Genomic DNA, 15,754 nt, shown 5'->3' with positions numbered 1-15,754 from the left:
TTGGCTGGGGATGGTCGAGCTGCTGTTGTATTACTCCCATGAAAGAACTTGAGTCCAACGGTCCATGGTGCTCGCCGGGTATAGCAAACTGATACTGACTAGAGAAGTATTCTCTCACACGTCCAGGGCGGTACAAGACATTCTCTTGTCATCGGCGATCAATGATCAAGCAAGTGCTTGCTCATATTGAAGATCACAAGAGCCAAACCAAGGGACAACCTCATTCTTATACTCATTTCTCACCGTCTCAGCCTTATCAACAACCCCCAGGGTCCTCCCGCTAGACGCGGCAACAATGATGCAACACACACTATATCAGCATCGACAATATCCGTGATCAACTCTGTTTCTGGCTGTTTTTCGAGGCCATCGCATCGAATTTGGTGGTGTTGGCACTGGAAAAGACATCAGGGTTGGCCATCAAGGTGCTCACTTGTCTATCCGGGTTCTCAAAACCAGATAAAGCAGGCGCATGACGATAGTGACGTGATGGAAAGCTACAACTGAATTCTACTGAATTTAGTGAAAAGAAGATGTATTCTTATATCTTGGGCTTAAAACGACCTTTATGGATAGGAGATAATTGGTCGACTGATGAAAAATGGTGTTATGGTTGATTACTGTGTAATGGCCGTAGAGTGATGAAACAGCCAATTTGTTACTGGCTCAAGTCGAATGATTCCCGCCCGAAACTCTTAAGATGGATTGTATCTTCAAAATAGAGACTTGAGAAAATGTCTTATTTTCTTTTCAAATTAGATTAAGTACACTGTTGCTGGTGTATGTGCTCCCAGCAGGCAACTTTTCTCCTATCATATATGCCACAACTTCTACACCCCTGACTTCGACTGATACTCCCTCTCGATTACTGTCAGCTTCCGAATCAACTTCTTCCATCCTTATCTTTCAACCAAAAAAACTGCTTCCTGCAAAAATTCAAAGCCGATATTCATGACAACTTTGCATCCCCATTCCTCATTCCTCAAGACTCGAAATATGACATGCCGAGAGACAAAGCCATATTTACGTCCACGATCTTTCCCATCTTGTTATTAAGATCAGCTTTATGGTATTCCGTCCATGTATAATCACTCTTGGTCGAACTGTCGGCTTCTAGCAGCTTCTCTCCGATGAAGTTCCTCGCCTTGCAGGCTCGCCCTCCCGTATATTGATACATGTTTCCTCAACTTTCCTCGACCGAGTACAATTCAGTGTTAGCTTTCTCATGATCCTTACATTAACTCGTATTGAGAATTGTGCCTTTTTCTAAATACGCAGGTTCGAGAGATCCAACACTAAATATCCAACACTCCCGCGAATCCACCACGTTGTATACAAGTTTGAATATCTCGACGCTACAAGGGGTCCAAATCTTCGACCCTACATCATTGCCATGACTCAAATACCAGAAGACGGGGTATGTAATCGGTTCTCGATGTTATCACGATGTACCCACTGGTCTTTCCTTATCTGGTTCGCATATAGCTTTACCTCGCCCTGCCACTATTTGTCATCAGGACAGACACCATTTTCTCAGTTAAGGTCAAAAAGAGGACAGAGATTCTTCTTAATTTAGGCCTTTAAGTCCATTAATACCCTTAAAAAAATGTTGTACTTTTGCTATGCTGATGATGCTGGCCTGAGGATCATGGAGAGACATCATAAGCATCGATGTGACCCTACAGCGAGACAAAGGAGGCTGACACAACTACATGCAACATTCCAAATCAAGACCAAGTTATGATTACAATTACCGTCTTAATTATCCTATCAGTCCTTTTCAACACCGCGCCTCAAATGCAGAGATCCAATGCTATAATACACAACCCCCCAGTGAGTAATCATACAGCAGGCCCCTAGGTTCTATGCATCGGAACCCTTGGCTTCTCAACATACATCAGGGTGCGCGTGTACCACTAAAACTGCGCAAACCCCGGTACAAATTCACAAAGAACAACAGGCAAGACCCTCCCTCTCATATTCCTCTTCATACTCGCAACTCGGGCGAGGAAGTCTATCATAGACTCAGTGGGCAGCTCGGGGATTTCATCACCGTAGCCTGCCAATTTATATCCCGCTCTTCGGCGGCCGGACCATGGCTTTATAGGGATGAAAGGTCCATAGTGTGCCGCTTGTGTGAGATACTTTGTTTCGTAGTGACGATCAATGAAGACCCATTGAAGTAGATGCGGGTAGAGCTTTGCTGCTTCGGCGACAGATCTCGCGATGACTTCACCTTGTCTTCCGGTGGTGAGGTATGCCAGCCTCGCGCCATGATGGACAAGGAGCTTGAAGCATTTCAAGGCTCCAATGCTAGCAGCAAACATCAAGGGTGTTCCCTTTCCATGCCGCTCGCGCTCAATGTCTAAACCGACATCAAGTAATACCTGCAGGAGCTTCGGGTTGTCATTGAGGATAACAGTATATGCTGGAGTGTATTTCTCCTCCGGTTCAGAGTTCACCAAGCGAGCGCGATACTCGTGTGGCATGCGCTTGATAATCGCTTTGAGCTCCATGGGCAACAAAGTCCTGTTAGCAAGGACTTCGCCGAGTAGGAGCGGTTCCTGTTCTGCAAGTCGATAAAAGTCAAAGTTTCCGTTCAGTACGAATGACATGCCCTCAGCACCCCCAGAAATCGCACTTGTGAGAGTACTTCCGGCGCCTGGAAAGACCTCGTAAGGATCCGCCCCGAGCTCAATCAACTGGCGAAGCACATTCATATCGCCATGGACGTCTTCGAAAGGGATATTATAGAATGTGACAGGGCTAGCGCCATTTTCCAATAGGCAACGGGCCACTTCGAGGCTGTTGTGAGCGATGGATCGCCCCAGGGCTGATAAGCCTTGGGCACACAAAAGATCCCGGTTGGCACCCGCTCTCAAGAGTATTAATACCATATCCAGTTGACCATAACCAGCAGCTAGATGTAGGGGGGTTACAAGTTCTGAGTCTTGCGCGTTGACATCGATTCCGCTTTCGATGAGGAGTTTGGCCGCTTTGTGATATGTCATTGCGCCAAATAATCGATTGTCGCCAACTCGCGCCACGCAATGTATGAGATCATGCAGGACCGTAGTGTGGGTTGCGTCAGTATTCCCCGTACTAACCCGCCTTCTCAAGTTCAGAGCGTAACGTAGAACTCTCCTTTGAATGTTCTCATCTGCAGAGAACTCGAACCCGGCAGTAAGCCCAGAGGCCCTCATCTTAGCCCTGCTACTTGTCAGTATGACCTCTCGTTCTTCCAGAAATCACTTACCAATATACCTGAGCATGCTCAGTTAGGTGATTGATGAATATTTGAAGTACCCGTATCTGATGATCGATAATATCCTGGCCACTATTCCGGGAGGAGTCGAAAAGGGCTTGGATCGGTGGGATTGGAAGATGGAACCATGACCTCCCCTCTCTCAAATAAGCATCTAAGCACACTTTGAAGAAGAAGTGTGCTTTTTCTGACGGAATGAAAATGTCGGTTGCCATCAGCGGTCGAAAATTCAGACATGCACTAAGAAGTGCGTTGTAGCCATGAGGCCAATGTTCCTCACAGCCAGCCACGAAACCCTTAAAACCCAACTCCACCAGTTCTAACATAGGTCGGATCCTGTTGGTCGCTGCCGTGTAACTGAGAAGGGTACAGCCTCCACAAGGCATGATGGCAGACTCTAGGTCCTTCCGTGAGGTGTGGTCAAGGATAGACTTGAACAAAGGATCACGGCTCAGTTGATAGCGGTCTATCGCGTCTGCTATCATGGCGCCCAATCGTCTTGGTTCGGAGTCTTTCTGCTCATGGCCTGCTTTACCATGAGTTGATTCTGGCAGCGACTCACTGTCGGAGTCGTCATCTTGGGCTCGGACTGGGCTCAGGGAGATGATACCCATATCCTGGGGATTATCATAATCCAACAAATTGTCTTTCATATACTGAATCAATTCTTGATTGCCACCAACGATTGCCAAGAAAAGAGGGGTTCTTCCTGACAGGTCCTTCACGTTGAATAGACTTTCCGAGTATCTCTTCAAGATCTTCACACAATCCAAGGAACCGGCCTTCGCGGCGAGGTGGGCGCATGTTCTGCCAAACCGCGGACTAGCAGCAGTGATCTTATCAGCCAAAGGCGTGGCCTCCAAGAGCGTAGTGAGGGCATCACGATGCCCCCCGGCTGCCGCGAATTGTAAGGCATTGTAAGTATCGCGATCCTCCATGTGTTCAAATACGCCTAGCCAAGGAAACTCTGCCGATCCGACTTTCTCGATGATCATTTCAAGGATTATCACATATCCAAGCTTGGCAGCAAGGAGATAGGCATTGATGGAATTTGGCGGCGCCAAAGAGGCATCTGCGCCTCGTTCAATCAGCAATCGTCCCATGAGGATCCTCTTCGAGCAAATCGCTATCATGAGCAAGGACGGCGATGGTGTGGGCGATCTTAAAGGTAAAGCACTAAAAAAGGAGAGTTAGCTTAACGCTGTTTGGGTACCTAGTAGTTAGAAGACCCGAGACCTCTATCCTAAGTTATAGAAGAACTTAGTTAGGTTTAGGATGAGTTTAGCAGTCTCGTAGACCAGCCATTCCCCACACCTGGGTCAAAGGTCTCGAGTCTCTAACACCACGCTCAAGAGATCAGACTTACGGGGTAATTTCCAAGCTGTTGACGTCCATCCCACAATCGATAAGTTGACCTAGGATCTCCACTGCTATCGCTTCGTCCGGCACTCTCACCAGCTCCGTGAAAGTATAATGCTGTTGCTGAATAATCTGATGTGGCTTCGTGTTGCTGAGCAGGGGTCGAATCATGCCGACGTCCACGGGCTGATGATCAGCTAGAAAGGCCTCGAAGACCGACTTCCCATGAAGGCCTATAGGCCAAGGCTTGTGCACGTTGCAGCCACATTCGACGAGTAGCTTGACGAATTCTGACATGCGGAAGCTGACGGCCTGCGAGAGAAGATGTGCCGCCTCCTCTTCATTATAAAAGCCCATGAGCCCAAGTTCGCCATCTTGCCGATACTTATTTTCCTCGTCGAACCAAGTGGCCAAGACGGCGGCGGCAAATGGGATGTGCCATCTCTCCCACTTCGGGAGATTGACAGACTCCTGTCCTTTCGTTGCTATACAGCTTACCGCCCATTTTTTGGTCTCCTTTTCGTAGTCGGCGAGGGCCCCCGCTTTAACCAAGCACGATATAGCCATGCATATGAAGGAGGTGAGGAAATACAGGTTTGTAGGATGTTCAAGCGAGTGTCTGCTAAGCAACGGGAGAACATCCTGTGTAAATCGCAACCAAAGGCCTCGCCCATTTGAGTCTCTCGATTTGAGAACTTCTGGTGTAAGAAGGTCCATGTAGGCGCTGCGTGTCATACTAGGAGAGCAAGATGGATGTGAAGATGGGCTGCTGGTTAATCGCCCTTCGTTCAATAGCTTGACATTCGTGATGACTGTCTCTGCTGCTGTTGTGCCATCAGCGAATGGCCGAGAGGGTCCAGCCCTGTTAAGCACTAATGAGACCAGCTCCGGGCACGCTGACATGTTAAGTGACTTGAGGAGTAATTCGTCATTCGCGTTAGCCTGAGGAAAGAGATGGAACAGTTTTTGTACAAGCGCCAGATTGCCCCATTCGACGGCCCATCGAGCCAGGTTTTCGTTGCCCTCCGCTCGTAGATACCCTTGACATTTCTCGAGCAGAAACCAAGCTGCAAACGGAGCGGCGGCCGTGGAGCTCTTGGGAGATTGCTGAAGAGCCTCGACGTGACAAAATGCTGATTGCAGCGGGGTATACCCTTGTTCATCGACGGTATTCAAGTTGCGGATCTTGTAAGGGTCATTTTCCCACAGAAATTTGAGTATGTCGTCTTCGTTCGTAGCGGCGAAGTAGTGCCAAATATTGCGGCCACCATTATCCTTATCAAAGGTTGGTGCAGAGTGTTCCAGAATCAGCTTAGCCATAGGACTAACTTCATTACAGACCATGAGTGGTGTGCGACCACTCGAATCTCTGGCTCTGATATCGGCCCCGGCTTGAATCAACATGTCCAGAATCTCATTCTGTGCAGATTCAGCAGACATGTGGAGAAGCGTCTCGTCCTTGTCGTATTTGAAGTTGGGATAGAATCTTGGGTCTTTGATCAAACGCTCCACCAAGATCACGTTGAAGTCCAGAACAGCAGTCCTAATGACAGCCGCAAAATTGCTGTCATTCAATGTGTCCACCTTTCCATCAGCCAAGGGGGAAAACTTGATGTTGGCGTGCACCATGAGTCGAGCTACCAGCTCTTGGAGCCAATGGTACTCTGTGGATTCCCTTTCGATGTCTACCAATGTCAAGTCATATATGTATGTGAGCAAACGCGCGAATCGTGTTCGGTGAAGCAGACCGCGCTTGACTACAGGCTCCCGCTGCAAAAGGAGACAAAAAGAAGGGTCCAGTACACCTCCTTTAACGTTGTCAGTGGACCCTTGGGTGGCATCTGTAAATCCTTTGATGATGTTTGTGAAGATTGCTTCGTGCTTGGTCTTCATTGCAGTCCAAAAGGCCAAACCTGCTAGTGATACCTCCTCAGTAGCGTTTTTCCAAGAATACTGAAACGTGCAATCTGCGCCCTTGTCGACAAGCAATAGGATAGTTGCCGCCTGGTCGATATCAGAGTCGTTACCAACGAGGAGAGTCGCCCACGATACTGGCTCCATACGGGTAATAAGAACTTTGCTACCAACAAGGGCACAATATAATGGCGTGCCGAGAAGACCGGGCTGGTTGACGTTGGCACCCATTAACAGAAGGTCTCTGCAAAGATTAGGCAAACCAAGAGCAGCAGCGATGTGAAGTGGCGAGACGGATCCGTGGCAAAGCGCATCAGTCAGCTCAAGAAGGAATCTTGGCGAAAGGGCCATCGTGCCGAATGTTCGAGGGTATGTCTCCCTGGCATACTCAAGAACCCACTGTACAAAGTTGTACGACTTTTGCATACGAAAGAGGGAACAGACTTGGGGTCTAAGCTTTTGCCAGTAGATCTCTGCATATTTTGGCCACCTTATAGCCGCTATTCTATATGCTGGCTCTGTTATGCGGCGTGACTGGACCAATGTGATTTCTCTGTTGTACTCTGCTGGCTCTCGATCATTTTCTGGCGAATTCAGGATACTCAGCCAAGCGGAGACATCTTCGGGTCTTGGTTCTCCATGCTCATCGTCATAAGGGACCTGTACGGGTGATTCGATGGCCTCAGGGTCATATTCCTTCTGGACCAGAAGTTGTGGTAACGGTTCTGATTCGATTAGAGTGAGTCGAAGTGAAATATCCTCCAGCGAGTCTGAGATTCCGAGCACAAAAGCTAGTTTGGATCGAATATCATGGAGTGATGATCTGGCGGCTTTGATCCCATCGGAAGTGGCGAGATGATGAAATGACTTTATGGCAGTGAGTAGTATCTCAAACCCATCGATAACTGGCCATTCTTGTGATAGATCATTCTCAGAAACGGATCCTGAGGCGCTAGGGGTGATGCCCAGGGTACTGTCGGCGGAGGTTTCATTGTCAGATAACTCGACGATGAGAGATTCAAGACTGTAGAGTATGCCTCCGAGGAGCCTTAATTCAATGACCAGAGGTTTGAGGTCACTTTTTCCGGCTTTGGTCCCATTCTCTGCAGGTACAGATGCCTTCAGATGTGCACTGATGCAGACACAAGCTTCAAATGTGGAATCCTTCAACGTACGGATTGTCTTCAGTAACATTGGAGGCGACATTTTGCTGACTGGAGCTCATGTTTTTGTTGTTGTTTTTGTAATAATAGCTTCTCGATGAAGCATAAAAAATCGAGGTTGCACCATCGAGTTGCGTGGGTTGAAGTTGAAGTTGAAAGTCAAAATATTCGTCAGGCTCAAGGCTGCCGATGGATGGATGTCATGGAAGGTCGTAGTGGATTGTGGAGGTAATGGTTACCAATCAGCATAATTGATAGAGGAGCTTGGACCACTTGGCTTTAGGGGCAGTAGCCTCACATCACTCCACTGTTTGACAGTTTTAGTGCTAGGGGATCTACAGGGGATGTAGACTTTCATCCTAATTGACAAGAATATCTGGTAGTTTATGATAATATAGGATGGACTTGGTAAAGTTTTTAAATAAATTTAATATAGCTTAGGGAAGATTTGGCATAATTTAACTAAGGTACCTACTTCAATAGGTGGTTACTGGCTAAAGTTCTCAAGTCTCTATACTCCCCAGGGCAGCCTAAAGGCTACAGAAGCATAAAAGTTAAGAAAAATGACACTTGACTCAAAGCATAAACAACCAAGCCAGGGGAGGCAAGAAAACTTGGGACTTTAATCATAAGTGATAAAAAATACTTAGGTAAGTTAGCGTAAGCTTAGAAGGCTCTTTGATGAGTTTATTTTGGCATCCTGTGTCAAGGTCTAAAGCTTTCTTGCTCCCTGATCCCAAGCTGAATCTTCCCTTTGAGAAACGCCGTGATCGTGATCAGTGCTTTAGAGTCCTGTCAGGGGACTCTAGTACTACCGAGCCGCATTGTGGCTTCCATGTCAAACTCTATGAACAAAAGCTCAATTCACTGGCAGGGAATACTTTAAAAAGGGTATCCGTAAAACAAATATCAATTGAAGAAAATATAAAGTTAATTACACTAAATTATATACATTCGTTCCAACAGTGACATAAGAACTAAGTATCATAAGAATAAGCCTCATCAAATTGAGCACACGACCAAGCATAACCGTTCTAGAACCAATGAGGAAACGTAGAGGTCACTCACTAAATGCCGTTGAAGAGTCCGCAACTTTTCAAACGGTGCATCAATACTAAAACTCAAGTTACTGTATCTCAAATCCTTCTCAATATTCGCTATCAAAGGATTGTCACCGGCTGACTCACACGGAGTGATTAAGACGAACCAAAACACCAGCTTCCTCATTTGGAATCATATAAAACCCTCTCCCAATCGCCTCATCAATCAGCATCTCTAAAAACAAACGTATAAAAACTAAGCCAAGACCTTTCTCATTCAGAAACCTAGAATCTCATATCAGTAAAAACGAAAACACAATGTCATCTATAACAATCCGTCCCGCCACTATCGATGACAGCGACTCAATCGCAAACATCCACTACGAAGCACTACAATTCTACCACGACTTCTACGCCGCCTTCTTCCAGCTCCATCCCCGCGAACTAATCCCCCTCGCGACAAAAAACGCCCTGCAGAATCCGGGGCAGCAGCACTTCTTGGTAGCTGAGCAAGCGGGGAAAATAGTCGGGTTTGTGCGGTACAAAGAAATCATTAAAAACAATAAGCCGAACTCGAACGCGAAGCCTGCGACGTCTGTATGGACGGTTAAAAAACACATGGAGGAACTATGGGCTTGGTTCAATGAGAGAAGTGAGGAAATCGATGCATCTAAAGAAAAAGCCGTTGATGGGCAAGATCATTTTGGTAAGTGTTTTCTTTGTTGTGTTTTTACTTGCATCAAGTGGCTTGCGTCTAATGCGGCGTAGAAGTGATGCATCTCATGGTCCACCCAGACCATCAACGGAAAGGAATCGGCGGTCTTTTGCTCCAATCCATTACCGAAAAAGCCGACGCCGCTAATGTCCCAACGCTGATCGTATCCTCCGTCGAGGGCCACGGTCTTTACAAAAAGCACGGCTTCGAGTCACTGGGTACATGGACAGTCGACAACGAGGAATGGGCGCATAAGATCGCGGAGCACGAAAAGGCGATCGGATATACAGACGGAGTTATCGACATCGAGGATAAATACAGAGGGATACGCGAGGTCGAAGATAGCATGATCCGGCAGCCCAACATCCGTGTTGCATGATTCGCCAATCTCACAGTTAGTGTGGATATACCGTTCTCTAGTTCGTATTCGTTTTCTCTTCCAGAAAAAAATTAAGAGAAAATTCGGGAATTGAAGTGCTAAGGGGTGTCCCCGCTCCAATCACGATAAGATCAAGATGGGCAAATCCAGGTACAACGGCCTAGCGAGCCCCCCCTCCCCCTTCACAGGCGTGGAACCCCTGTAGGTACTACGCCATCCATTGAAATTAACCCTTGGAATTGGGTCTTTTGCGGCATCCAAACACCCCCGGCCCCGAAAGAAAGACACCGCTGGCGGCAAGATTTCAGCGGAGCTCAATCTTAATAATGATGTGAAAATCGCATGATCTCAGTCCCGTCTTCTTATCAATCTTTCTCTCCTTCATCTTTTTTCTCTTCTCTGATGGTGTAGCTGTAAATTCACCTCACCAATTGCTTCACCATGGACGCTATACTTGAGATCCTCGACCCGTATGTCTTCGATTACGGATACGCATACCTTTTCCCCCAACAGCAGCTCCAATCAACAACGACATACGGAAACTCAACAAACTACGCCTCGTCTTCCAAGAACTTTGACGATGAGTACTCACTCAACTTTGGCTCGTCACTACCACGCGACGACATATACCGCCAGAGCGCTTCGATTCTCTTGATTGCTGGCTTCGGCGCCGCCTTCATCTATGTCATTTCCGCCGCCCTTTCATACTACTTCGTTTTTGACCGCCGTCTCGAATATCACCCTCGATTCCTCAAGAACCAGATCAAGCTCGAGATCCAGTCTAGTTTCTTCGCCATTCCCATTATCGATCTTCTTACACTCCCCTTCTTCCTTGGAGAAGTGCGCGGTCACAGTTTGCTGTACACACGAATCGACGAGTATGGTTGGTGGTGGTTGGGCGTGTCTACTGCCCTCTACATGGTCTTTAACGATCTTGGCATTTACTGGATTCATCGCCTTGAGCACCATCCCAGTATCTACAAGTATGTTCACAAGCCTCACCACAAGTGGATCAGTAAGTCAAACTCTCTCTTTCGCCAAATACCGCGCTAACAAGAGCCTCAGTTCCCACTCCCTGGGCTGCCATTGCTTTCCACCCTGTCGACGGCTATCTCCAATCCCTCCCTTACCAGTAAGTAGCAACTTCTGCGCCGCAATTGGGTATCCTGCTAACGTCAGCAGTGTCTTTGTCTATATCTGCCCCATGCAGAAGCACCTCTACATGTTCCTCTTCGTCTGCGTTCAGATCTGGACCATCCTCATCCACGACGGCGACATGATTACCGGCCATTGGCTCGAAAAGTTCATCAACAGCCCTGCCCACCATACTCTTCACCACATGTTCTTCACTTGCAACTACGGCCAATACTTCACATGGGCCGACAACTACTGGGACTCTCACCGTGCTCCCATGCCCGAGTTAGATCCCATCCACGAGGCTGTCCGAGTCATGCGCGAGAAGGGCTTGGTGGACAAGGATGCAAACCCCATCAAGAAGTCCAAGGATGAGTAAATGCAGACATGACATTTATGAATACGTCACCCATGGGGTCGTGTCGAACTAGAACAGACCGACCATTCCGGTGCCGGCACCATCACATCACGACTAGAGTACCCTTGGCCTCACAGCATTGCCGGCTGTGCAGAGATTCCGGGTCTCTTACGAAAAGTTTTCAATCAATCAAATAGACAGTTTTAATCACATAGCGTTGCATACGGAATTCTTCGACAGGAAATGTATTGGCTAGAGGATAATAGCAATAAGTATAATACCAAAACAATCTGATAACCGTGCAAATATCCCAAAACCTGTCCCCCTTGCCTCACGACTAACTTCCCACGCTACGACTGCCACGACACCTTTTGTCTCACCGGTTTAAATGGTTCACCTTCCGAGCTTAGACTTGAGCCTGGCCCTGGGTGACCGGGTGCGAGTCAACACCCAGCTTGAACCGTCTCTTGCAAGCCTTCCACATCTCAATGAGGCTGATATATACAACAACACAGCCAGCAACGACACCCCACTCCCATGTAAGACCCTTGTGCTTGAACACCTCGGTGTTGAGGTAGGGGATATACACGATAGGGAAGATCATGACGAAGCCGGCAACAACGGACCAGAAGAGGAACTTGTTGTGGTAGATGGTCTTGAACACAGAGAAGGGGCCAGTGGCACGCTCATCCATGTTGAAGAGGCTGCGGTGGAAGTGCTTCACCTCCCATGCTGTGACGAGCAACAAGAAAGCCAGCGTGGAGAAGGTCGTGGCACGAGCGCGGTAAACAAGGTCACAAGCATCGTTTCCGCTCTCGTTGCAGCCTTCTACCATCGGGTAGTAACCTTGACCAGATGCAGCATAGTTGACAAGCATGAAAGCACACAGGCAGAGGGATCCTGAGCAGAGTCCATAGACAAGCTGATCGCGTACCAGGTCAAAGGTAAACACACCACTGCGCAAGCTGCGGGGAGGTCGGCGAAGGATATCAGGAGAGGCTTCCTCGAGACCAAGACCCAAAGCTAGAGGCGATGAGGTAACCAGGTTGGCCCAAAGAATTTCCAAGGGGGACAAGGGGAAAACGGCGTAACCATGCACATCCTTGAAGGCAAGACCAATAAGAAGGAGAATGACTTGTGCTAAATTGGATGTCAGAAGATGCAGAAGGAACTGTACCAGTCAGCAATCATGTCAACAAGCAACGAGAGTAACAACATACCTTCTGAATATTGTCAGCAAGTCGTCGACCTTCCTGGATACCGGTAACGATCGAGGCAAAGTTGTCATCAGTGAGAACCATGTCAGCCGCCTCTTTGGCGACGTCGCTACCACGGTCTCCCATGGCAATGCCGACATCAGCTTGCTTGAGGGCAGGCGAATCGTTGACACCATCACCAGTCATGATGCAGAATGCCTTGCGGCGGTGAAGGGCCTCGATCATGCGAACCTTGGTCAGAGGGCTACAACGAGCGAGAACCACGGGGAGTTCGTCCAGGCAGTCAATCTCGGCATCGCTAAGGGCGCCAAAGTCGGCGGCTGCCATGACAGTGTTGGATTTGAGGGGGATGTTCTTGTTGAGAATACCGACTTCGTAAGCAATGGCTGTGGCAGTCTTGATGTGGTCACCAGTAACCATGTGAACAGTAACACCAGCGGCGCGGCATTGTTCAACGGCACCGGCAGTCTCAGGGCGAGGGGGGTCATAGAGACCAGCAAGACCGACAAACTGAAGCTCACTCTCAACCTTGGAACGATCATGACAATCCTGAACGTCGCCATTCATAGGCTTGGTTGCGATACAGAGCACTCGTAAACCTTGGCTGGCGAGTTCTTCAGCTTTAGCTAGGATTTCCTTCTTGAACTCTTCAGTCTCAGTGAGCTTGGTAAGGAGAACCTCAACAGCGCCCTTGGTATAGACATGTCGAGTTTGTTCGATCTCGTTACCATAGACAACGCTCATGAGCTTGCAGGAAGAATCGAAAGGATGTTCGGCCACCAGGGTGTCACCCCCGGAAACACTACGGCCGAATCTCATGGCAAAAACCTTGAGAGCAATTTCAGTAGGCTCACCAACGGCCTTCCACTCAGCATCCTCGGAAGTGATGATGCTGCTAGAATCCGTCTCAGGCTCTTTCTTGCCGTCACTGACTGTGGCGTTGTTGCAAAGAGTAAGAACCTTGAGGAAAGTATTCAGGCAGCTTCCGGCCAAGTCAGCAGACCACTTAACAGTTCCGCTGTAAGGGTCGTATGGGTTGGCGGTGCCCTCAACAGTTCCGGCGAGGTCGCCACGGAGCCAAACCTTTCGGGTAATCATTCGTCCTTGAGTCAGGGTACCGGTCTTGTCCGAGCAGATGTTGGTAACACCGCCGACAGCTTCCAGGGAAGGCATCTGACGAACAATGACATTACCGCGAACCATTGCCTTGGTGGCAACGGCCATTGTAACTGTCAAAACAGCAAGGAGTGACTCAGGGATAACTGCCACACCGACGCAGATTCCGTAGAGAAGGACTTCATCAGTGATTTTCCACAAACTGACGGAAAAGACGATGACGGCGAGGAGAATGGCGAAGGCGAAAAGCAACAGAGCGAACTTGCTGAGGGTGACCTGGAGAGGGGTTCCCTCGAGGCCAAGAATTCTGCGAGAGAACTGGTAGAACTTCCAAACTGCGCGACCGACGGGAGTCCTTTCGGTGTCGTCGTTCTTATTCTTGCGCAGGAGTTCGGCGATTTGGCCGACCTCTGTTTCCATACCAGTAGCAATGACAATACCGGTGGCTCGACCTCTAGTGACAGAGCTTCCGGAATAGGCCAGGTTAATACGATCGCCCATTGGCATATCAGGGTCGGTGAATACGGCATCTGGCTTCTTGCTGATGGCGATAGATTCACCAGTGAGAAGTGCCTCGTCGGTAGAGACGTTGATACCCTGAACCAGGCGCAGATCGGCAGGAACAACATCGCCAGTTGCGAGAGAGACTATGTCTCCCTTGACGAGGGTTTCGGCCTTGACAGTTTCACTCTGGCCATCTCGGATGACCTTGCATTTAGGAGTGGACAGGGCATAGAGTGACTGGATGGTCTGCTCAGCGCGGTAGTCCTGGATCAATCTAGCGGGTATAATGTTAGCATGGAGTGGAAATTAATGAGTACGGCTAGATGTGATTCGGACTGTCAGCTTCAGGGTATGGCACAGGATTCGACCTCAGTGCTTGGGGCTTCTGGCCTTACGCATGGCAAAATCACAGGCTTCACCGTATGGCAGCAGGAACAAGGAACGAGAAGAAGGTGTAGCAAAAGTGCAACAACGATGTGGGGGGTTGTAGCAGCAGCAAGCGACAGCTCCAGCAGATTGGCTGAGCGAGTGACGCAGCAAAGACATACCCGACAACGATGTTGAGGACAATGACGGCGGCCACGACGGCACCCTCAATATAGTCCGAGATAGCAAAGGACAGAGCGGTCACGGCGATGAGGACGACAGTCAGGGCATTGGCAATCTGCTGTATGAAGATCTCGTACAGAGAGATACCCTTGGCGCCTTTGATAGAATTAGGGCCGTCCCGCGCAAGGCGGGCAGCAGCCTCTTCGCTACTCAAACCATCGTCAACGTCAGACTTGAGGTCTCTGGCGACGCGATGAGCAGAGAGCGTATGGGGAAGAATCGGCTTCTCTATGGCTAGTAGGTCTGGGGGTTCCGCTATAGGAGGTTGGTCGTCCTGACCGGTTGCGACGGTCGACGAGTCCGACGTGGTAGTGGCGTGAATTGCACCATTCGCGGATTTGGATTCGGTTTCTCCCATCGAATGGGTGTTGGTATAAGCGAAAGCTGGAGGGGAGCTGAGCTAAGATGTTTTGTTGTTAAGGCTGGCCGCAGAAGATCAGCCGGAGGTTTTCTGAGTAAAGTTGAAAGAAAGTTGAAGTAATATGTAGGGAAGAGATCGCGTGAAGCACGATATCTGTGTAAAGAAGAAAGGAAAGGTCGTGGAAAGAGGTTGAGAGGGTGGCAGCTTTTATCTACAATCTGAGGTAGGAGCGAACCAGGAAGGACCGGACAGATGCCGGCAACAACGAAGTTAGAAGCGAGGCTCTGTTGGAAGTTCGTCTAAGTGGGAGACGGGTACCTATCCCAAACCTCACTCTCCCATCCCTAAAGACTTAGATCCGATCCAATCCAGTCCAATAGAGGAAAGGAAGTGAATAACACGGGAGTGGGAGCTTCCCACTTACACACTCACACATCCATGCATGTGCTGCCCCACAATCTAACACACACTGTGCTTCGTCGGCGCATGGTACTACCAGGTACTAAGATCCATTGTCAGAGCATTTACGGAGACGACAGTATCGTTTCCAACCATTGAGTTGAAAACTGTCAACAAGATCCCATCAAACATAGTTACAAGAAGGTCAAAGGCTTCAAACA

The 15,754-nt window shown here is 48.7% G+C and overlaps 4 protein-coding genes across 4 annotated transcripts; 2 read left to right on the top strand and 2 right to left on the bottom strand.

Annotated features, from left to right (window-relative positions):
- Positions 1-1,916: 1,916 nt before the first annotated feature.
- Positions 1,917-7,744, bottom strand: BKA55DRAFT_692745 (ankyrin repeat-containing domain protein; the record flags this gene model as incomplete). The annotated part of the gene is made up of 3 exons (XM_046199823.1): positions 1,917-3,210; positions 3,257-4,441; positions 4,632-7,744. The coding sequence occupies 3 exons, from the start codon at positions 7,742-7,744 to the stop codon at positions 1,917-1,919; spliced, it is 5,592 nt and encodes a 1,863-aa protein (XP_046047072.1).
- Positions 7,745-9,059: 1,315 nt separating this feature from the next.
- On the top strand, positions 9,060-9,835 carry BKA55DRAFT_692744 (acyl-CoA N-acyltransferase; the record flags this gene model as incomplete). Its single annotated transcript, XM_046199822.1, has 2 exons — positions 9,060-9,447; positions 9,510-9,835. The coding sequence occupies 2 exons, from the start codon at positions 9,060-9,062 to the stop codon at positions 9,833-9,835; spliced, it is 714 nt and encodes a 237-aa protein (XP_046047071.1).
- Positions 9,836-10,276: 441 nt separating this feature from the next.
- BKA55DRAFT_541829 (uncharacterized protein) lies at positions 10,277-11,348 on the top strand (the record flags this gene model as incomplete). The annotated part of the gene is made up of 3 exons (XM_046190424.1): positions 10,277-10,850; positions 10,901-10,967; positions 11,018-11,348. The coding sequence occupies 3 exons, from the start codon at positions 10,277-10,279 to the stop codon at positions 11,346-11,348; spliced, it is 972 nt and encodes a 323-aa protein (XP_046047070.1).
- Positions 11,349-11,555: 207 nt separating this feature from the next.
- On the bottom strand, positions 11,556-15,511 carry BKA55DRAFT_648464 (uncharacterized protein). Its single transcript, XM_046197247.1, has 3 exons — positions 14,713-15,511; positions 12,548-14,438; positions 11,556-12,498 (listed from the first exon to the last, which is right to left on the bottom strand). Exons 1-3 carry the CDS (start codon positions 15,129-15,131, stop codon positions 11,734-11,736), a joined length of 3,075 nt encoding a protein of 1,024 aa, XP_046047069.1. The 5' UTR covers positions 15,132-15,511; the 3' UTR covers positions 11,556-11,733.
- Between the last annotated feature and the right edge of the window lie 243 nt (positions 15,512-15,754).

Source organism: Fusarium redolens, assembly GCF_020744475.1.
Source record: "Fusarium redolens strain MPI-CAGE-AT-0023 chromosome Unknown BKA55scaffold_12, whole genome shotgun sequence".
NCBI lineage: Eukaryota > Fungi > Ascomycota > Sordariomycetes > Hypocreales > Nectriaceae > Fusarium > Fusarium redolens.
The sequence above is the reverse complement of the archived record's forward strand: the minus strand, read 5'-3'. Positions and strand labels throughout refer to the sequence as shown.